A 22,962-nucleotide genomic window follows, 5' to 3' on the forward strand; every position below is an offset into this window, starting at 1 on the left:
TGTTCTTCATACAATTGTTCACTGGCTGCTCCCCTAGAAGATGGTAAGGGCAGTCACTCCCCCTACAGCCTTTATCCAAGATCAAACAAGAGTCTCAAAAGCTGCAACTTTTCCCCCCTCTGCCTTCAGCTTGTGGGTCTGGGCTTTCTGTGGATTGCCAGGGCTTGTTTCATTTCTGCTTCTCCTTTCCCAGCAGCTGGCTGACTCCAGAGTGTCCTCTCCGTCTTAGCATTTAATGGCAGAGCAGAGATGTAGTAACACGAGAAGAGCAGAGATACATACACTGGGTGGCTTCCCCACCTTCCAGCATCCCCGGGAATTACTTCCTATTCTTCTTCCTCGCTGATCATTCATACAAATGCGTGCTGTCAGGTAGAATGCATTTTGCAAAAAAATAAAGAGAATGGTAGGGTTATGATCTCGATCTGCAACAAAAAGCAGACACAAATAAGCTTCTTGCAAAGGTAGGTTTAAAAGAGTTAGTAAAAAATGGATTTTCAGAGCAGTGGAGTGAAGTGATCACAGGCTGTGCATAAACTCCAGGGAGAGGAGGAGATCCAGCGTCCCTCTCTTCTTTTTTTTCAGTGTAATATAACACACATTCAGATCCCTGGGCTTCTCAGACACTCTCAACTGATAGACAGACACATCGAGCTGCCTTTCCTGCTTCACTTAGTTACTCCTCCTCCTCCTGCCAACGTCACCCTGACACTTTCATACACATCTCACACAAACCACACCTGTCAATCTATTTAATTGCTTTGTTTTCATTTCTCCCATGTCTGTTTCTCTCTCTCCCTCTCTATCCCCCTTTCAAGATAAACAGCAAGACAATGTTAAGGAAGGCTTCCGACATCAGAGCACCAATATGTCACAGCACTGATTGGAGACTTTATCCTTATTTCTGCAACTGCTCATTCATTAAACAGCAGCCAAGTCTCACACCGGGCATTCTGCACTTTCATGGGGGGGTTTAACGTAACCGGACCACTATAAATGTAATAGAGGCGTCTGACGCTTTATCCTTTATTGTAAAACACTATGGAATATGTTGGTGCTTCACAATTGTAAATATTTACTCTTTATTTAGAAACATTCACTTGAATTCCAATGGTAAATATTGATGTATAGCTTCATACATCAATATTTACCATTCTATTGAGAAAAAATAATATTTACCGGACCACTATAAATGTAATATAGGCGTCTGACGCTTTATCCTTTATTGTACAACACTATGGAATATGTTGGTGCTTCACAATTGTAAATATTTACTCTTTATTTAGAAACATTCACTTGAATTCCAATGGTAAATATTGATGTATAGCTTCATACATCAATATTTACCATTCTATTGAGAAAAAATTATATTTACCGGACCACTATAAATGTAATATAGGCGTCTGACGCTTTATCCTTTATTGTACAACACTATGGAATATGTTGGTGCTTCACAATTGTAAATGTTTACTCTTTATTTAGAAAAATACACTTGAATTCCAATGGTAAATATTGATGTATAAACTGCATACATCAATATTTACCATTCTATTGAGAAAAAATAATATTTACCATTCTTTATATGAAGCGGCACCATCATATTATTCAGTGCCTATTGTTATGAGCACGGCATTTATTAAAAAGTAATACGTGATAGTCCTTATATTAACTAACTTGATTATATACCACATAGCCCAACTTTGCGGCAGATTTGACAGACAAACGTCTGCGACTGAAAATCCGTTCCGTACATGTAAAACGGGGTTATTTCGGCAACCAATGCAGGGTGCTTTAAAAAGCCCATTTAGGTTGCTGAAATTTCATTTACTAGTCTTTCGTGTGTGAACACATACTTAATATTAATTAAGGCTTAAACCTCCTCGAACAAGCGATTTTTTTATATTCCTTATATAAGGAAGCATTATCAGAGCACTCCATTTCATATGTACTCTAAAACCCATTTAACAATGCATTTTCAAGGCGTGCGGTAGTGTCAGGTTATGTATACGGGAGCCTTTAAGACATTAGCTATTGGTAATTTCCAGCCTAATTGTTCATTGCTGGAAGCAACTGATCTCTGCTTTTACCTGCAAAGTGTTAACAGTTCTGTAAAATAGTGTATGATAGTAGGAAGAGTCTGCAAGGTGATGAAACAGTTAATAGAGCTAGTCACATTGAGGATTAAGCCAAGCATTTAGGTCACATGATTGTGAAGCATCAGTCTGTATCAGCGTTTCAGAAACGCTGTGCCTCCAGCTGTTGCAAAACTACAACTCCCAGCATGCCCGGACAGCCAACGGCTGTCCGGGCATGCTGAGAGTTGTAGTTTTGCAACAGCTGGAGGCACGTCGGTCGGAAAACACTGGTCTGTATAGTGTATAGGACTAATGCAGCAGGGCACAGAGCCTATGCAGAGGACAGTGTAGCTTTGCCCAGTGCACCTTGCATGTTTTTAGTAGCCACGGGGGCTATGGAGGGGGACACACGTGCAGCATTCTTCCACCATTGAGCCCCACACAAGAGGTCCCTTTGATGTGGAGAGGTCCCCACCTCCAGACATGAAAGGCTTCCCTAGCAGCTGGCTCCTCAGCCTTGATCTGTATCACCTTGTGAGGGAAGTGAACATTTCACATGGGAAGAGGAGGGACTTATCAGGGGGGCAGAGTGAACAGTCCCCATGAAGCCTTCTCCTCTAAACTTTCCCTGACCAGTTCATGAGACCCGCTCGCACTTTAACTCCTTCATCACCATCGCTGCGTGCGTTCGCCTAACCCGTGGGTGAGATTTATCAAAACCTGTCCTGAGGAAAAAGTTGCCCAGTTGCCCATGACAACCAATCAGATCGCTTCTTTCATTTCGCAGAGGCCTTATTAAAAATGAAAGAAGCCATCTGATTGGTTGCTATGGGCAACTGGGCAACTTTTCCTCTGGACAGGTTTTGATAAATCTCCCCCAACGAGAGCTTTTCAGGCTCCATTGTTGTCATTGTGTTTTCCTACATACCAGGGGTTAATAGGTAGACTGCAGCAGATAAGCTGTTGTGGTAGCCCTGGGGACATTGAGTGTTATTCGACCGACTCTTTTTTTTTTTTAAGGAAATAAACAGCCTCCTATGGAGATTAGTAAAGGAAGTGGGATTCAGGCGGCTTACTGAGCCCAGCTGGAAGTTTCCATGTTTCATGGCGAGCAGAGGCTGTGCTGGTGCAGGCGGTCGGTTTGGTTACAACGAGATAGTGGGAGGCTCGGAGCCAGAGCTCAACTTTCTTCCTGTTTCATTTTAGTGACGGTGCAGGGAAGAGCAGCTCCAGGGGATTTGGCTGCTTTTCTATCTGCTGCTGCTTTTTTTCTTTGCCTTCCTGAAGGTTTGGGAAAGAAAGGGGGTGGGAGGGACGCAGGCAATAGCAAGGCTGTGTCAGTTTTGCATTGAGAGACCCGCCTAATTATTTGTTTCGATTGCATAGTGCTTCCCCTAGCCTGTGTGCAGCAGCAGCCTGGGTGTCTAAAGCCGGCCTGTGTGTGCTGACTGAAGGGCAGCAGCATTAGGACCTGGCCCGGCCTGCTTCAGCCAGTCCAGCAGTAGATATGAGCTTGCAGTGTGGCCCAGCAGGGCTGAGGTTACTGGGTCAGTGGAAAAGAACGTGGCCACTGATCTGTAGTGCTCGGGCTATTGTGGACATGTCCTACTCCAACCACTTTGTGGATTTTCAAGGCTCCTCTATCCCCACCTATATGAAAAAGCTGGTGGTCACTCAGCTGAGCCCAGACTTCAGAAAGGCTGTGACTTTAATGCCCAATGTGCCAGTGCCAGTTCCAGGGGATGGAGAGCTCCTCGTCAGGAACCGGTAAGCCATTTCTTACTGTATTTTATCTCTAGTAGGATTGCCATGTTCTCCCTGGCACAACATGAGTTAAGCTGACACGCCCCCATCAGCAGATATATGGCAGCACACCATAGCCCTCTATATCCCTCTACACAACTTCAATCACTGCCTATAGCAGTGTTTCCCAACCAGGGTGCCTCCAGCTGTTGCAAAACTACAACTCCCAGCATGCCCGGACAGCCAACGGCTGTCCGGGCATGCTGGGAGTTGTGTTTTGCAACAGCTGGAGGCACCCTGGTTGGGAAACGCTGACCTATAGTCTGAAATCTTTCCATGCTGGGAGTTGTAGTTTTGCAACAGCTGTAGACACCCTGGTTTGAAAATGCTGACCTTTAGTCTGAAATCTTTCCATGCAGGGAGTTGTAGTTTTGCAACAGCTGGAGGCACCCTGGTTGGGAAACACTGACCTATAGTCAGAAATCTTTCCATGCTGAGAGTTGTAGTTTTGCAACAGCTGGAGGCACCCTGGTTTGGAAATGCTGACCTATAGTCTAAAATCTTTCCATGCAGGGAGTTTTAGTTTTGCAACAGCTGGAGGTACCCTGGTTGGGAAACACTGACCTATAGTCTGAAATATTTCCATGCTGGGAGTTGTAGTTTTGCAACAGCTGGAGGCACCCTGGTTGGGAAACACTGACCTATAGTCAGAAATCTTTCCATGCTGGGAGTAGTAGTTTTGCCACAGCTGGAGGCACCCTGGTTTGGAAATGCTGACCTATAGTCTGAAATCTTTCCATGCAGGGAGTTGTAGTTTTGCAACAGCTGGAGGCACCCTGGTTGGGAAACACTGACCTTTAGTCTGAAATCTTTCCATGCTGAGAGTTGTAGTTTTGCAAAAGCTGGAGGCACTCTGGTTTGGAAATGCTGACCTATAGTCTAAAATCTTTCCATGCAGGGAGTTTTAGTTTTGCAACAGCTGGAGGTACCCTGGTTGGGAAATACTGACCTATAGTCTGAAATCTTTCCATGCTGGGAGTTGTAGTTTTGCAACAGCTGGAGGCACCCTGGTTGGGAAACACTGACCTATAGTCTGAAATCTTTCCATGCAGGGAGCTGTAGTTTTGCAACAGCTGGAGGCACCCTGGTTGGGAATCGCTGACCTATAGTCTGAAATCTTTCCATGCAGGGAGCTGTAGTTTTGCAACAGCTGGAGGCACCCTGGTTGGGAATCGCTGACCTATAGTCTGAAATCTTTCCGTGCAGGGAGTTTTAGTTTTGCAACAGCTGGAGGTACCCTGGTTTGGAAACACTGACCTATAGTCTGAAATCTTACCATGCAGGGAGTTGTAGTTTTGCAACAGCTGGAGGCACACTGGTTGGGAAACACTGACCTATAGTCTGAAATCTTTCCATGCAGGGAGCTGTAGTTTTGCAACAGCTGGAGGCACCCTGGTTGGGAATCGCTGACCTATAGTCTGAAATCTTTCCATGCTGGGAGTTGTAGTTTTGCAACAGCTGGAGGCACCCTGGTTGGGAAACACTGACCTATAGTCTAAAAATTTTCCATGCTGGGAGTTGTAGTTTTGCAACAGCTGGAGGCACCCTGGTTGGGAAACACTGACCTATAGTCTGAAATCTTTCCATGCAGGGAGTTGTAGTTTTGCAACAGCTGGGGGCACCCTGGTTGTGAAACACTGACCTATTGTCTGAAATCTTTGAGGGTTATAATATAGGATGCACTTCTGCCTTTCATAAACAGCAGCCTGTAACCTTTGCACTACACTCCCCATAGTGCCTTCTAGGAGATAGCAGTTAACCCTACAGCTCCTGTCCTTTTAGTCCTCTACAGATCTATACAGCAGAGTGCAGACACACATTGAATGTAGCCTGAAGTTCACAGTCACTGCAGCACACTAAACATTGTTTTTGGTTCTATCCTTCTCAGGCCAGCTTCATTCTCTTTCCTTCCTGTGATCCCAAAATAAGTTGTACCAGCCGCCATCTGGCGACTGTTAATTTTATTTTACCATCATTCTTTTCAGCACCCTGCCAGGTTCCGCCTTGTACAGACTCATGCCCTGACACTTCTGTGTAGCTCTCAGCTGCCAAAGGACAAGGCACTTTTTCTTACCTGGCTTGCAGGAGTAGTATGTACAGTGGGGGGGATAGGTTACTAGCACCAGCTGCACTATAACCTACAGTAGGGTGGAGAGTCCCTCCCAGCATCCAGGAGAGGGAGATGTGCTCATCCAGTAAGTGATCCCTCTCAGGGTGTTTGTTCTGTACGTCACTAACCTTTAGGAAGCTCTGAATCCACAGGAAGGGACCTCACTCCATGCAGTCCTCTTCCCCATCTCTATGATCCTTAATCCTGGGAGATGCAACCTACAGGCAGAACTACCAGGACGCAGGAGAGCAGCACCTTTCCATGTCTTATGCTTTTAATACTATCAGTCAAGTTTATTTATTTATCTATTTATTGACTTTATCTTTCATTCAGTATTTTTTGTAAACCTAGTAGTGCTATATGTTCTGTTTGTTGTTAGAAATATGAAATTAGAAGTGTGTGTGTGTGTATATATATATATATATATATATATATATATATATATATATATATTTATTTTTTTACAAATTAACTTTTTGTTAGTAGGAGTCAAAGCAAAGCTAGAGCTTTAAACCTTAATCCTACAAAATGTATTTCCTCGCCACAAAATGTGAATAATAAAAAAATAAAAAATGTATCTACTATTTAAGATATATTTTTTTCTTAGCACTGATGTTAAATACCATATATGAATTAGTTATGGGGTAAAAATGAGATCTAATCTCATGCAATGTGCAAATAGTTTTTTCCTTCCTGTTAGTTTTTTATGGGTTTTATTGCTTTTTTTTTTATTAATTTTTTTATTTTGATTTTTTTAATTTTTTTTCATCCACAGCAAATGGGAATAATTTTGTCTATCCACCATCCCGAACTGTGTATCTGTGTATAGGCCCAAGGAGGACCTAGTTTTTAAAACCCATATAAAACCAGTGTATTCAATATCCTTGGTTTGTCAATGTCACCTCAAACAAAAAAAGGGGGAAATGCAGACATTATTCAAAATTAACTTTTTCATTTTAGTGTGAACTGTTCACTTCTACTTTATCCCTTCTTTTGTGATTCTGCAAAATAGATAAATTCCACAATGAAGCAAAACTTCTGCATATATATCCATCAATTAATATATTTATACCGCTCCAACCTCAACAAATATAAGGTGGGTGTGGTAAATTGTCACCTATATGACACCCTGGTATGTCGCCATTTATTTATTTATTTTTTATTATTTTTTACAATGTTGTCAGTCGGCAGCAGCCACAAAGCTGCTAAAAATGTAAATATTTCAGTAAACCTAAACTAACCTCAGGACTTGTTCAATTTAATACAATAGCACATCACTGGCCTTTAATCCCAGGCATGCCCTGTTTTATTCTTCGTATCGTCTTTCACGTTTCTCTTACTTCAATTGTAATATAAAACCTTTTGAATACACTATAAAGCACCGAACACTACTAATATTTTCTCAAACTTTTACTGATATATTTTTATGAAAAAAATACATATAACATTTTTTTTCAGCCCTGAGCAAAAACATTAGAGGTATATATTCCTACACTATAAATTCTTTATTATATCAACTTCAGACTGGTGTGTATTTTTTATTTTTTAACTTTTTTTTTGTTTTTGTAAAATATTAATAGAAATGCATTTTTTTTTATATATATATATATATATATATATTTTTTTTTTTTTATCAAGGTCTGTTTTGTCTTCTATGCAAGTAACTACTGAGGCTCCTATATTCAATCTTTACTAATAACATATGTATTCAGCATCATCTTGTTAAAGGACAGTCTACGGGCATTTTGACCTATCTACCGCAGTTATATACCTTTAGAAATAATCCTGATTGACAAATAATGCAGTCTGCTCCTTGGCTGCTCACAATACGATTGCCATACAAATAATTTCGCATAAAGACCAGAGCTTCAGAATAATATTGAAGTGATTCCATGATTCCACAGTTAAACAACCCTTTCCTATACTTGCTGCTGATTTTCCTTGAAAATGTGTTAGCAATTCTAATTACATATGCACGTATGATTATGGATGGATTACTGGGACCGACCAATTAATATCTTAATTTTTTTCATTGCATCATTCATAGAAATATTTTCTGTTAATTCTGAAAATGTTTACAATCAGGAAATGAATGCAGGGTAAATTTATTCCAAACGCAAATATTAGACTGAAAAGTTCCCAGCTAAATATAACCACAGTCAGCTTTATTGCAGCTTTCAAATATGTTTTTCACATCGTAAATATGCACAAGAAATGTAACTTATAAATATTACACAAATGCAGGATGCATACAAGCTTCTATGTCCTTGCAATTATTCAGCAGTATGGTAAGTACCGAGAGGAGGACATTTAAAGGTGTATCCTATTTTAAGTTTAAGTTTAGATTCTAATTCCTATAGTATGACCTTTGACTAAATGATGACCACACTAATAGGAATATCCCTCCTGGACCTCTTGGGAGGTTCAGCTGGCGCTACCCATGTTCTCGGTCTAGTTGTATCAATTATTTGCAATGTGATGTGGTACAGCCACTTACAATAAAGGAGAGGGAGTTGGGAGTTAGAGATAGTTACTTAGTTTAAGACCGTACCTTTAAATACCTGAGGGCATCGTCAAGAACATGACCTGTTAGATCAGCTGATAGCTACCTGAAGTCATTCCTGTCTGATTTCAATGAGCATCATTTTGCCCATGTTAACGCTATGCTTTTGACCCATGAAGGAGAGGAATTTCTTGCCCAAAACTTTCATATGATGCAGACAGGTCTTGATTGTTATTGGCCTCAGTGCATAATGTTGTATGTTCTATGTACTAAACCGTCGCTCTCCCCTCCAAATGTACGAATATTCATTTTGATTCAGATCTACTTTGTTTATTAGAAGGCGAGAAAAGAACAGATTTTGACAGTAATGTATAACCGTGTGAGTTGGTGGTAGAAGTCGTATTGTGCTTCCCAAATCTAGTTTAAAAAAAAAAAAAATACAAGCTCTATACCATAGAACCCCCTCTTTCCTCTGTTACCCTCCCGATTTTATTGCTCACGTTTGCTTTTTATTTATTGACAGCTATTCATTCAGTTTAATGCATGGTTTCTTTCACTATACACTTTTCCTGTTTTGGCTGTGTAAATCCCAGAAATTAAATGGATCTTTCTTTTAGTGACCACAAAGTGACCTATCAATGTTGAGGAAGGTGCTAACAAAAGGTGGGCATACCAGGCTGTGATTTATTATTATTTCCCAGCAATTAACCCCTTTTACAGTTAGAGGTGCCTGCAGCTTGTTTGCTGACACTTCAAACACTATGCGGGTTAATCTGCTGTGCCCCTACCTCTCCTCCCTCCACCAGCTTCCTTACCCCCCCCCCCCCCCCCTTTCAAAGAGGCTGTTTGGAAATGGGAGTGTTCCCTCCGGTCATTCAGTCTCGGGTGTGTCTGTGTGTGTGTGTGTGTGTGTGTGTGTGTATATATATATATATATATATATATATATATATATATATATATATATATATATATATATATATATATATATATATATATATATAGCAAGAGTCCAGCTTGGAATACTCACGGCAGTCTTTCATTTTTTTTTTTTTTGGAGAAGACAAACTGGGGTTAATAGTTATAGTAGCTTTTATACTCCCTGACCTTATTGAGCATATTTATAGCTTTTACATAATTCTATATTTTAGAATTTTGTTACGGTCATATATATATATATATAAATATCCTAATAGTACAAACATTGGATTAAATATTATTTTTAGGCTAATTGTTACTCACTATTTGCATTATGCAATATTATACTTTTGTGTATACAACATACAGTTCAGCATGATCCAGTTTGCGCCCTGTGTTGTAACCCATAAGTATTTTAAATTGATTCCATCAATATCACAAAATACATGTAAAGTTTTTCCCAAAGAGACGGAAAATTTATAGTTAAGAATCTAATACTTTTTTATATTTATTTATTTATTTTATTTTTTTAAATCTGCTCCTTGCTTTGGCTTCAGAAAATGCATAAAAAAAGCTGCATCAAAGCAGCATTTTGGAAAAGTGTTTTTTAAGAAGTTAACTATTTCTTTTGACCTCTCTTTATATTGAGTTGTGTAACAATGCAATTATTTAATGTGGTGTTTAAGTGAAGGTGAATCTGATTTATAAAAAATAAATACTGAATTATTAAAAGAGAAACCTCTCCACTTCTCTCTCCTTGGAAAAGTTGTGTTAAACGGGTACAACCAATACACTACACAGTAGACCAAAACAGGCTTGCACCAAGTTAGAGATATGCCATACTCTACATTAAAAATTGACTGTCCTACCTTTGTAGCAGTATGTCAGTTGTGATTTAACTCCTCCATTGTGTAGCTTATTGTTTCACTACAGCATTTATAGAAAAGTATTGGAATTCCCCTCAAAATAGAAGTGCTAGTCTGGATTTTCTAGTTAAGGGGTAGCCTTCTTCTCTTAAACCATCCTTTTTTTTTTAGATTGCAACAATATTACAATCTGAATATCATTCAGATGGCAACAATATTGATATCAACCTTAAATTCATTAAATTATAGACAGTCTTGGATGTACAGATTATACAGTATGTTGTAAGAACCTGGACTAAATATCATGTTGGATACCATACTCTAATAACATGATATGTTTGATGCAATCGCCATTTGCTACATGTTGAAAGGATAAGATAATTGTCTATGGGCAGTAACATTCTTTATTCCGTTATAATCTTGATATAACATTTATATTTAAACACAGCTTTGTCAATCAGTTTATTGGCATATACAGTCATATATTTTATGCACCCTCTTCTCCCTTGACCCCCCCCTCCACCCCTACCATGCCCCTGTATAGACCCTTCACACTGGGCTCACTTGGGGATTTAACTTTCCTTTTTTCTTTTATATGAATATTTTGTTTCAACGTATGTTTCTTTTGTTCTTCTACCGGTAGCTGTCATCAGGTTTACAGAGACATGTCAAAAATTTTGATTGGTCAGGGTCTCAATGCTGAGACCCAAACCATTCAGGAGAACTCAACTTCTAAGTGGGTCACAGGATGAAAACTCCTGCAAACCAGGGAGGGAAGTGGGCATCCACGATCAGGAGAACGAGCTGATAAAAGCTCAACACCCCTGCTCCATCCTTCTGCCCTTTATAAGTTTCATTCTCCTCATCAGTAGTGGTCTCCCCATCATTCAAGGTCTCAGCACTGAGACCCGGACCGATTAAAACTTTTAACATGTCTCTATGAAAATTAAAAAGGTTTATTTTTCTAACAGAAAGGACACTTTAACTGTGTCACTAATTCTGACACACTATAGTGGGCCAATTCAACAAATCCATTGCCACTCTTTTTTTACTGCTTTTACCTAGCAACCTCTAAAAAAAATAATCACTCATGAACGCTTACTTCAATCTTATTCAAAGGAGCAACATCTCCTTTTTTTGCAAATATATCAGCAAGACATAGGCCCTCAGTTACTATTGTAACCCCGACATGTTTTCCCGGGTCGGGCCCCAGATTCTGTCGCATTGCGCCAGAAATTGTCTGCACCAGAACTGAGAAAAACCTGACTAACTTTCCATTTTACTGAGAACCCGAAAAAGGGGCGTGGTCGTATGGAAAAGTGGGCATGATCACCAAAAAGGGCCGTGTTCCCAACATTTTCACCAAACCCAACATATTTACTAAGGTTAACCCACAAAAAATGTAGTGGATTTGAGCTGAGGAAAGCCCAACAGATCAGAGCATGTGTGGAAAAAAAAAATGTAGGGAAGCCTTAGTAAATACTGTGGAAAAAAAATTGTATGGAATTTAAGCCCACAAAGAAACCTACACTCCACTCTTAGTAAATCAGGGCCATGGTGTCCCATATAGGTTTGTCTATGATATTATATAGATATGAGCGAATTTCTAAAAAAATGTATTCAACCGATTCGCCGAATTTTCCGAAAAAATTTGGTTCAGTCCCAATAGCGAATAGTTATTTAAAATGGCTATTTCTGGCCTACAGAGAGCGCAGAACACTTTGCCTTGTCCTAACACAGATAGGGAGTGTGAATAATACTGTTATTCAGTATGACATGAAGATTACAGGCATCGCTATTAGAATCACTACAGCAGAGTACCTGGATGTAGCAGATTTTTTATGTAATTTTTATTTTATTTCATTGGAATTTTTTAACTGTTTGATTAACCATTCTGGTGAGAATCGAGCTGGGGGGTCCTTTGCCAGGCGAGATACCACCTGTTCCAGCCCCTGCCTCTCCCTTTTCTTTGGGGTGACTATGGCCCCCGCTGCACTAAACACCCGTTCTGATGGCACACTGCTGGCCAGGCAGGACAGCTTTTCCATGGCAAACTCTGCTAGTTGTGGCCACAAATAAAGTTTAGCTGCCCAGAAGTCCAGCGGATCTTCATGGTGTGTTGGCATGGGCATGTCAAGGTATGCCACCACCTGCTGGTTCAGGTCCTGCTCAAGGTCTACCTGCTGCTGATGAGTTGCTTCACTATGCGGATGAAGAAAGCTACTCATCAGCAACTGTAGACTCAGGCTGCTGCTGATTGAGCTGGTACTGCTCCTGCCACCCCTCCTCAGCAGCCATGGCAGTGGAAGGTGAGCGCAGAGGGCCTCCCAAGTCAGACCTGCAAGAGGATGGACGACGGTGCCGATAGGATGTCTCTGTAGTAGGTCCGTAGGATGTTTCTGTAGTAGATCAGTTTGTCCTTCTCAGTGGGTGTAAAAAAGGCACTCATTTTGTGCCAGAATCGAGGGTCCAATAAGGTGGAGATCCAGAAGTCATCCCGCTGCTGAATGGTGACAATTAAACAATCACTACGCAAGCAACTGAGCATGCATCGTGCCATTTGTGCAAGTGACTCGGACGGACTCCCTGCTTCCATCTCCACTGCATACTGCCATGCTGTGTCTGGGTCCTCTCTCTTCTTCCTCAACTCTCTAGCTGCTCCTGCTCCTCTCCTGTCAGATGACTGACAGGGCTCATGTGGCCATGAGATGAAGGCACCATGTCTCCAGTGTTCCGATTTTCTTTATGAATGGTTTTTAGTAGTTCCTCCCCTGTGTGACTCCGTTCGGCAAGGCAGACCATGGGAAGAACAGTGTGACACCGCCATGCCTTGCACACATGGTATGCTGAAGGGTCACTGAGACTTGTCCGTGCAGTGGAGGCTGAGGACATGGTGGAGGATGAGGAGGCGGAGTCGCACACTGTCACAGGACCAATGGCCTGAGAGCATGGATGAGGAAGCGGCGTGACCTGTCCAAGTTGGTGTTGTGGCTATGCAGGAACCACATTCACCCATTGGGCCGTAAAGGACATGTATTGTCCCTGACCATAGTTACAGCTCCAGATGTCGGTGCTGCCGTGCACTTTGGTACACACCGACAGGCTCGAAGACTGGCCCACCTTCTCCTCTGCAAAATTGTACACAATGAGGCGTTTCAGGAAGACGGAAGCTTGGTTCACGCTGCTGAAGGACCAGTATAAAGAGGCACAGAGTCAGAAGGCATGGAAAATTGTATGGTACCAAACTATACAATTTTCCATACCTTCTGATGCTATATCTCTGTACACCGGTTCTTCAGCAGCACAATCCAAGATTCCGTCTTCCTGAACCTCCTCATTCTCTACTATCACGCCAATGCTCTCGGCGTGGGAAGCCGTAGCAGCTGACCTTCCCTTCCCTGTCTTTGTAAGTATTGTTCCTGGATTCTGCATAACCTGTCCAGGTAAACGAGTTACGAATCAAGCTCTTATCACAACCTACTTTGGTGATCCTACACAAGGAAGCTCATTGTGTTTTATGTTTTCTACAAAATTGTGCAGGGCTGCTACTGCCTTCTTCGCAAAGAAATTACAGCTCTGGACTCTCCACCTTGGCTAAGCACAAGCCATCAGTTCTCTGAAAGGTGCAGAGTCCACCACTTGAAAAGGGAGGGACTGCAGCACCAGCAACTTGGACAGGAGTACATTCAGCTTCTGCGCTGTTGGATGAGTGGGCGCATACTGTTGTCTCTTGGACATGGCTTTGCCAATGGGTTGCTGGCGGAATGGCTGACTAAAAAGTAGGAGGAGCAGGAGCATCTGGAGAGACAGAAGGAGGGTTTGACACAGAGCTCATTTCGGCTGAGGTGGTGGAGCCCTGGCTGGCTGAAAGAGGGAACAGCATGCCACTGGGTGATGCAGCAGGCTGGACCACCACATCGGAGTTACGGTTCTCCCAGGCCGCTTTATAGTGTTGCAGCATATGTTGACACAGGGCCGTGGTGCCAACATTGGGACCCTGGCCATGCTTCACCTTCTGCATGTTGCATGTGGCTATGTTAACCGCCAAGTAGGTGATTTTTCCCACCAACAGTCCAAACTAATTGACTGCTACTGCCGCCGTCTCCAGGAACCCTTGTTCCACTACCTCCCAGAAAGGTAGGCTGCCGTGAAGCAAGTGGTCTCCTCCGGGAATGTGTGGGTCCAGAATTTCCACTTCTGCCACCATGCTGACTGCCAACCATTCTAACACCTTGCTGCCTCACGGGCAACCTGCAACCCTCTTCTCCTGATGATGAAGCCTCTTCTCCACCCAGCTCATCATTAAGTGTCTGCACGTCACTGATGTCCTCCTCAGGTTTCTCAACAGTGTCTGCTTGAGGACCCTTAATGCTGGCAACACCGCCTCCCACGTCACTCTCCTCATCACTACTTGCCTGCCTAGCGGCGGAAGCGGCGGATGTCTCCTTCACTTTTTGGCTGGGCAGTAGCTACTAACTGTCCTCTATTAGATCATCCTCACTGAATAGTGGAGCTGAACCCACAGCATAAGATACTTCTGTAGGGGAGGGAACAGCATAGGACAGAGGCAAAGGGAGGACAGGGACTGCTCCCAGGCTATGCCAACTGAGGGTTGTGTCTGAGGAACCCAATGACTGTTGACTGGGTGTATCAGATGTCACTTGTGATGGAGTGGATGACCGCGTAAGCCATTCGATGACAGCAGATGGGTTGCTGGTTGACACGACAACTAGCTGATACCGGGAGATCAGGCCTCTCGCTGCGACTCCTGCTGCCACTCGCCCCTAGTCTGCTGCGACCTCTGCCTGCACCTGATGAATTTAGGCCTCCGCCACTTCTCTGCCGTACATACTTGTGTTTATGAGGGGAGTACAATATGCTTAACAGTATTTGTCTACAAGCTGGTGAGTACTTTTGGCTGTCCTTTCAGAGTATCTAGGACCTTCAGACTTTATCAAGAACAAAATGGTACAACACTTAGATGTACGTATGTGGTATGCACTTATGAGGGCAGAAAAATGTGCTACCGGACCGGTGCTCGCGTCATGCACAGCAGTTCCTGGCTGCATGATGTGAGCAACGATCCGGTGCTGACAGTCATGTCCATGACATAAATGTACATCATGGTGCCTTTAGTACCACCACACCATGACATACATTTATGTCCATTGTCTTTAAAGGGAACTCCAGCGGAAAACTTTAAAATCAACTGATCCCGGATAGTTAAACCAATTTTGTAAATTACTTCTATTTATGAATTGTAATCCTTCCAATACTTAGCTGCTGTATGCTCCACCGGAAGTTCTTTTCTTTTTCAGTTTCTTTTCTGTCTGACTATCGTGCTCTCTGCTGACACCTCTGTCCATGTCAAGAACTGTCTATGACCAGGATAATTGGAAAACTCTTCGAACAAAGGGAGTGTAAGACAGGAAGTTTAGTGTAATCATGTTATATGATGGACTATATCTGTTACATAAGTAAAGTTTTGCCTTGTCAATGAACTCTTGTTGTGGTTTGTGGCTTTGGGGTAGAATTTAGATTTGTCTCAAAAGGTTATACAACCTGTTAAGTATCTGCAGACCATGCATCTGATTTCCTCAATATGGCTGAGACACAAGATGGCTGCCACCATGTGGTCTAATGAATACAATATATATATTTACAAAGAGCAGGTGCATTAGACACTTAACTGAGCAGTATTACTGGAGCCTAAATGCATTAATAAACACCCCACAGACCAACCCATTTATTAGGAATTTTGGAAGAGTTATATCCTGATATCTAATGCACAAATCAACACTACACACACAAATACTAGCAGAGATAAAAATGTTTAATAAACAATCAACTAAACACGTTCTAACTAAGAAAAAAAAATAAACATACAATGCTAAGATAGACCCTAAAAGTGTAAATGAACACACATTCAACAATTATAGCAGAAACACTATCTGTTGGCTATTTGGGTGGATTTTCCTTAACCCCTTGGACAGAGGGTTTTCCAGTTTTTGCACTTTCGTTTTTTTACTCCTTGCCTTTTTAAAAATCATGCCCTTTCAATTTTGCAGCTAAAAATCCATATGAGGGCTTATTTTTTGTGCCACCAATTTTACTTTGTAATGACATCAGTCATTTTACCCAAATATCTATGGTGAAACGGAAAAAAAATCCTTGTACGACAAAATTGAAGGAAAAACGCTCTTTTGTAACTTTTGAGGGCTTTCATTTCTACGCAGTGCATTTTTCGGTAAAAATTACACCTTATCTTTATTCTGTAGGTCCATACAGTTAAAATGATACCCTACTTATATAGGTTTGATTTTGTCGTACTTCTGGAAAAAATCATAATTACATGCAGGAAAATGTATACCTTTAAAATTGTCATGTTCTGACCCCTATAACTTTATTTTTCTGCGTATGAGGGCTCATTTTTTACGCCATGATCTGGAGTTTTTAGCGGTACCATTTATGTATTAATCGGACTTTTTGATCACTTTTTATTCATATTTTCATGATATAAAAAGTGACCACAAATACGCTATTTTGGACTTTGGAATTTTTTTGCGCGTACGCAATTGACCGGAGGTTTAATGAACAATATATTTTTATAATTCGGACATTTCCACACACGTCGATACCACATGTTTATTTAAATTTTTATTTACACTGTTTTTTTTTATGGGAAAAGGAGGGTGATTCAAACTTTTAATAGGGAAGGGGTTAAATGATCTTCAATTTTTTTTCACTTTTTTTTTTGCGATGTTTATAGCTCCCATAGGGGGCTATAACACTGCACACACTGATCTTTTACATTGTTCAATGGTTTCTCATAGGAAACCACTGATCAATGATTCTGCCGCCTGACTGCTCATGCCTGGATCTCACAGCAAGGAGGCAGGTAGGGACCCTCCGGCTGTCTTGTAAGCTGTTTGGGATGCCGCGATTTCGCCGCGGCTCCCGAACAGCTCCCTGAGCTAACCGGCAGTGCTTTAGTTTCACTTTAGACATGGCGTTCAACTTTGAACGCCGCATCTAAAGGGTTAATAGCACACAGCACTGTGATCAGTGCCAAGCGCTATTAGCCGAGGGTCCCGGCCGTTTTCAGAGGCCAGGCCCGACCCGCTATGACGCGGGGCCACGGCGTGGCCCTGCGTTATAGAAAGGGAGGGGGCTGAGGGTGTATAGGTACGCCCTTCATCTCCAAGGAGTTAAAAGGTACAACTATAATATATAAAAACAGACAAAATAATGTAATACTAAAATATTTCGCTTTGGGGAACCCATAAGGCAAGTATGAGACTGGAAAAAAGGACAGCATAGAGGAAAAACTACATCCCCTTCTTGTAGAATCAGGACCCACCAAGAAGTTGAAAGGGAGTTGGTGTGGTTGTTGTCAGGGGAAGAAATATAGAGCCCTCCATTGTCCTTGCGATGGTTTTTATTGTCATGTCCGCCCCTTTTCCAGCCCACCTGTTGGTTGGCTTTGTTAAACACCTTGCCCTTAAGATATGCCTGGGAGACCCCATTTACCCTTGTCTAAACACTCTATGTGGCTTTCTGGTATAGGAACACAAAAAATAGATATTCCATAATAACTCTCTAAAGAGGTTTCCCAAGTCTTTGAAGAATTAATCTAGCAACGGGAAATATTGTAAAATAAAATGAAAATTCTCACCACTAAAATTATGATGCTCTGGTGTTCCAAGACTTTGTTTACTCTCCTAGAGCTGAAGCGATGATGTCTCCGTAGCTCATGTGACCCCCCCCCCCCCCCCCCCTTTAGGTTTGTGTCTGGCTTCAGCGGCCACATGCTGGTGTGACACTTCATCTCTGCAGGAAAATAAATAGTCTGGTGTGTACAACCAAAGCATTGGAGTGGTGGGGCATTTTACAGTAATGCTAGTTGTTTTTTCTTTTGTTTAGTTTTTTTCTTTGTTTTTGTTTTTTTAAACATTTCCTGGAGATAGTTTCATCTCCGGAACACCCGGATAAGTCCTTTTAATGAGAGTCAAAGATAGGGACAACTAGACATCATACACACCATGCATGTCCTTACAAATTTTACATTTAATTCATAGTGCTGAAATTATGGGAATGGGTCCAGCAAAGTTTTGGCAATGTGTTGCAATGTTTTAGAGATCATATATTCTTTTCAGAGGATGTCCTATGGAAGTCACAATGTATATGTAGTGAATTAGTGATGATATAACGTTTACACTCTGCTAGACTAAAAAAATGTTTAGACTATGCAGGAAGTAGTTTGGCCCTTTGGTATAACAGGTTACTTATGAAAAGTAAGAATTATACATGTAAAACAGGCCACCATTAGATAAAGTTTTGTACAGCTTAAAGGACCTCTGTAGTAAACCTGTACGAAGCTATAGATCTATCTTGCCGGGTGTCAAGGGTAAAGACTGTGCAATTGGTATCAGGAAGCATTCCCATCTTCATTACTCCACTACCATCAATGTCTGAATGCTATCTAAATATTTTTGCTGACCAGGAGCATCTCCTCAAGGTCACTGTCTTTCCTGCATGATAAGATAAAATGGAACATGACAATCACTTTCACATACTTCATTGGTTTACACGGTTCCTTGACTTCATCCCTTTACAGCACCATTGGTATAAGGTATAAAATGTTTGTCGCATGAACACTCTACCCTATAACCCTCAACCAATGCAAAGGTAATAAGTACAAGGACAACTATCTTCACATATTAAAAATGGGAAGAACACATGCTCCTCAGGAGCTGGATTGTATCTACTATATTGGAAAAACTGAAATATGCTAAAGATTGTTAAAATGAAAAGTAATTAAACATTTTAAAGGAGCCCCCCAGCATGATTTGATCACCAGAAGAGCATCCAAAGAGCTTAATGTGTCACAGGAAGTGGTCTGTTCAGGGTTAGCTGGCTTCCTGTGATCTACAGGATGGCATTATCAATTATTAGATCCCTCCTGGCAGCTCCCTCTGGAGAGACCTAAAAATAGTTGTCCACTGACTGTCCCCAACCTGACAACGCTTAAAGGGGTACTCCGCTGGAAAAAATGTTTTTAATCAACTGGTGCCAGAAAGTTAAACAGATTTGTAAATGACAATGTGTAGAAATATGGACGGCACTCACCAGGATAGTTGCTTCAATCTTCCTTTATTGTACAAACCGGATAGTGGTGTCAAGCTGGTATTGTGGCAGGAACGCAGAGGCTGCACGCTGAGCTCCTCGGCGTTCATGCCACGATAACTGCTTGACACAGCTATTCTGTTTGTACAATAAAGGATGATTGAAGCAACTATCCTGGTGAGTGCCATCCATATTTCTACACATTGCAATTTGGATATCTCTCTACTGTTCTGGGACTGAGCACCTTCATGGCTAGTCGGCTGTCTTGACACACACTTGTGTTTTTGTATGTGCCATAATTACACCAGTGCCGTAGACTCTGCCTTGTCTATGTTAGATTTGTAAATTACTTTATATTTAAAAATCTTAATCCTTCCAGTACTTATCAGCTGTTATTTGCTCCACAGGAAGTTCTTTTCTTTTTGGATTTCCTTTCTGTCTGACCACAGTGCTCTCTGCTGACACCTCTGTCCATTTTAGGAACTGCCCAGAGCAGGATAGGCTTGCTATGGGGATTTTCAGCTACTCTGGAAAGTTCTTAAAATGGACCTCCATTCACAGGATTGGTGGGATCTGAGCATCCAGTCAGCTAGTTAAAGGGGTATTCCGGCCTTATACATCTTATTCCCATCCAAAGGATAGGGGACAAGATGGCATTTTGTGCCAGCCGCTGCCTCCGAAATGTGAGTTCACTCCCATGCCCCCTTGTGACATCACTCCACACCCCTCCATTCATATCTATGGGAAGGGGCGTGGCCGTGATGTCACGTCTCAGAGGAATTGCCCAGCACAGAATGCAGGGAGCTGCACCCAGATAGCAGGGGTCTCATCGGCGGGACCCCTGTGATCAGACATTTTATCCCCTATCCTTTGGATTGGGGATAAGATGTGTAAGGCCGGAATGCCCCTTTTTATCCTGTGGAATGGGGATAACTTTTGATGATGATAAAAAAATAAAAAAAACACTCTGGGCATTAAAAACTTTTTAATCTTTGTTAGAGGTGAACAAAACTACAGTACTGCATTCCAAAACAAACTCTGACCACTGAGCAGTTGATTAGTTTAGTCTGCAAATAATCTGTTCTACTTTTTGACAGACTAAAACAAATTGACAGCCAAGTATTCAGATTTAGTTTCAGGCTGCAAGACTGTAGTTTCGCTCAACTCTGATTTTTTTTTTCTTTTCTTAATAGATAAATAGATATTGTATTAAACTAACAAATCTTGTCTAAAAAATTAATAGGCATAATATATTCATATCAAGGCATATTTAAATGGAGGCAGTCCAATTGAAAAGCAGGCTTCTCAACCAGACGCTATAGCTTTAAAAAGTATCTGCCCCTTATCTAGGTTGCAAAATAAATACATTTTTTGTGCATGTGTAAAACATCAATTTTTTTTATTAGTATAATTAACCCAAATTAAATATGGAAGTTTTTACGAATTTGGATCACCTTAGTTTTGGTCAAAAACAAATTCAACTACTGGGTTCAGCACACCATTCTTAGCTCTTTAAAGGGAAACTGAAAGCTATTTCACTGCACTCAACTCAATAGACAGGGTTATAGTGTGGGTGAACCGGTGCCGCAGTTCAGGAGATCCAAGAAGTATTAAGTTCTGTTGCTAAAATGCTAATTCCGTCCCTTGGATAAGGGAGGTGGGAAGTGGCATCAGAGTTTTCCTGCCTCCTCTCCTCTGCTCTGATATGCCCTCCCACAAGGAGCTCACATTGTTGAAGGGTCCACCATATATGTTTGAGATGGGTGGGCATATGGCAAAAGAGGGTACAGAAGCAGGGATGCTTGGTCCCAAATCCATTGGGCAAAGGACGGCATGAGCATATTAGCAATGGACAAAATACTTCTTGTATCTCTTGAACGGCGACACCGATCAGAGTAAGTTATATTGTATTTTAATCCGATTCACCAACACTAACTCTATATATTGGGTTTACTGCCATTTTACTGGATTTTTTTCTAGTGGAAATTGGTGTTTTAGAAATGACCTCCTTGGATACCATTACTAGATTTAAAAAAAAAAAATGACTATGGACACATCATATTTTTCTTTCTTTTATTATATTCTTTGACTCATAGCATATACAAGCATTTTGTATAATGGCTGCACATTACTATTCCAGTATATTGTGTTCTAAGATGGAATTCTGCTGTTTAACACTTTTTTTCTTTCTTTGCCTCCAGATACATTGGTATCAATGCCTCGGATATAAACTTTTCATCTGGCCGATATGATTCATCTGTAAAGCCCCCCTTTGATATTGGATTTGAAGGAATTGGAGAAGTGGTAGCCTTAGGGCTCAGTGCTAGTAAAAATTTCACAGTTGGGCAACCTGTAGCATATGTTAAAAATGGTTGTTTTGCTGAATATATAACTGTGCCGGCTGATATCGCTATCCCTGTGCCTTTAGTAAAACCAGAACTCTTAACTTTGCTTATCAGTGGCACAACCGCTTACATAAGTCTCAAAGAGTTTGGTTACTTATCTGAAGGGAAGAAGGTTCTCGTGACTGCTGCCGCTGGTGGAACGGGACAGTTTGCTGTACAACTTGCCAAAAATGCCAAATGCTATGTTATTGGGACTTGTTCTTCTGAAGAGAAGGCTGGATTCCTAAAGTCTATAGGCTGTGATCTTCCAATCAATTACAGATCTGAAAGTGTGGCTTCAGTCATAAAGGCAAAAATTCCTGAGGGAATAGATGTTGTGTATGAGTCTATTGGAGGGAAAATGTTCGACATAGCAGTTAACAGCTTAGCAACAAAGGGTCACCTTATAATAATTGGCTTTATTTCTGGCTATCAGACATCTAGTGGTATTATGCCGGTTAAAGCAGGTGCTTTACCTGCTGCTTTGCTACGCAAATCTGCCAGTGTCCATGGCTTTTTCTTGCCCCATTATATGTCTGAATACAAGGAAGCATTATTAGCTTTGGTGAAACTGTACCAAAATGGGAAACTAGTGTGTGAGGTGGACCATGGAGAACAATCACCAGAAGGCAGGTTTACTGGTCTAGAGTCTGTATTCCGAGCTGTAGATTATATGTACACAGGGAAAAACATTGGGAAAATTGTAGTCGAATTACCTCACCTTGTCAACAGCAAGCTGTAAAAACAGAACAATGATATAAATCACAATGAAAATGGTACTTTCTGCCGGGAAATGTCTAAAACATATTGTCGTTAATGGATAGTATATTAAAAAACAGTACCTAGGTGTTGGTAAAATGTTTTCATTTAACAAAAAAAAAAAGCTGATTTTATTTTGAGGGTTCTCATCTGGTGTTGAACCAATTAACCTTACAAGTGCCTTAATAAATAATATTACAATAATAAAAAAAAAAATGAAGATGTAATTATTGCCGTACATAATTGTTTGTGTAACAAGATAATTTATTTTTTGCTTTGTAATTAAATAGAATCTAAAAGCAAAGTTTTCAGATACAAGCTGCTGTTTATGAAATGTTTCACTCCCATGTTGACGTCCAGCGTCCTTGTAAAATAAAGCGAGCTGAAATAATAGGGGTGCAGTTATTGTTTTATTATA

At 41.2% G+C, this 22,962-nt stretch overlaps 1 protein-coding gene across 1 annotated transcript; it reads left to right on the top strand.

The window, feature by feature from the left end:
* The first annotated feature begins 3,013 nt into the window (after positions 1 to 3,013).
* PTGR3 (prostaglandin reductase 3) lies at positions 3,014 to 22,611 on the top strand. The gene is made up of 2 exons (XM_056521426.1): positions 3,014 to 3,842; positions 21,603 to 22,611. Exons 1-2 carry the CDS (start codon positions 3,583 to 3,585, stop codon positions 22,525 to 22,527), a joined length of 1,185 nt encoding a protein of 394 aa, XP_056377401.1. The 5' UTR covers positions 3,014 to 3,582; the 3' UTR covers positions 22,528 to 22,611.
* Positions 22,612 to 22,962: the final 351 nt, after the last annotated feature.

This window comes from Hyla sarda, chromosome 5 (genome assembly GCF_029499605.1).
Source record: "Hyla sarda isolate aHylSar1 chromosome 5, aHylSar1.hap1, whole genome shotgun sequence".
Lineage (NCBI taxonomy): Eukaryota > Metazoa > Chordata > Amphibia > Anura > Hylidae > Hyla > Hyla sarda.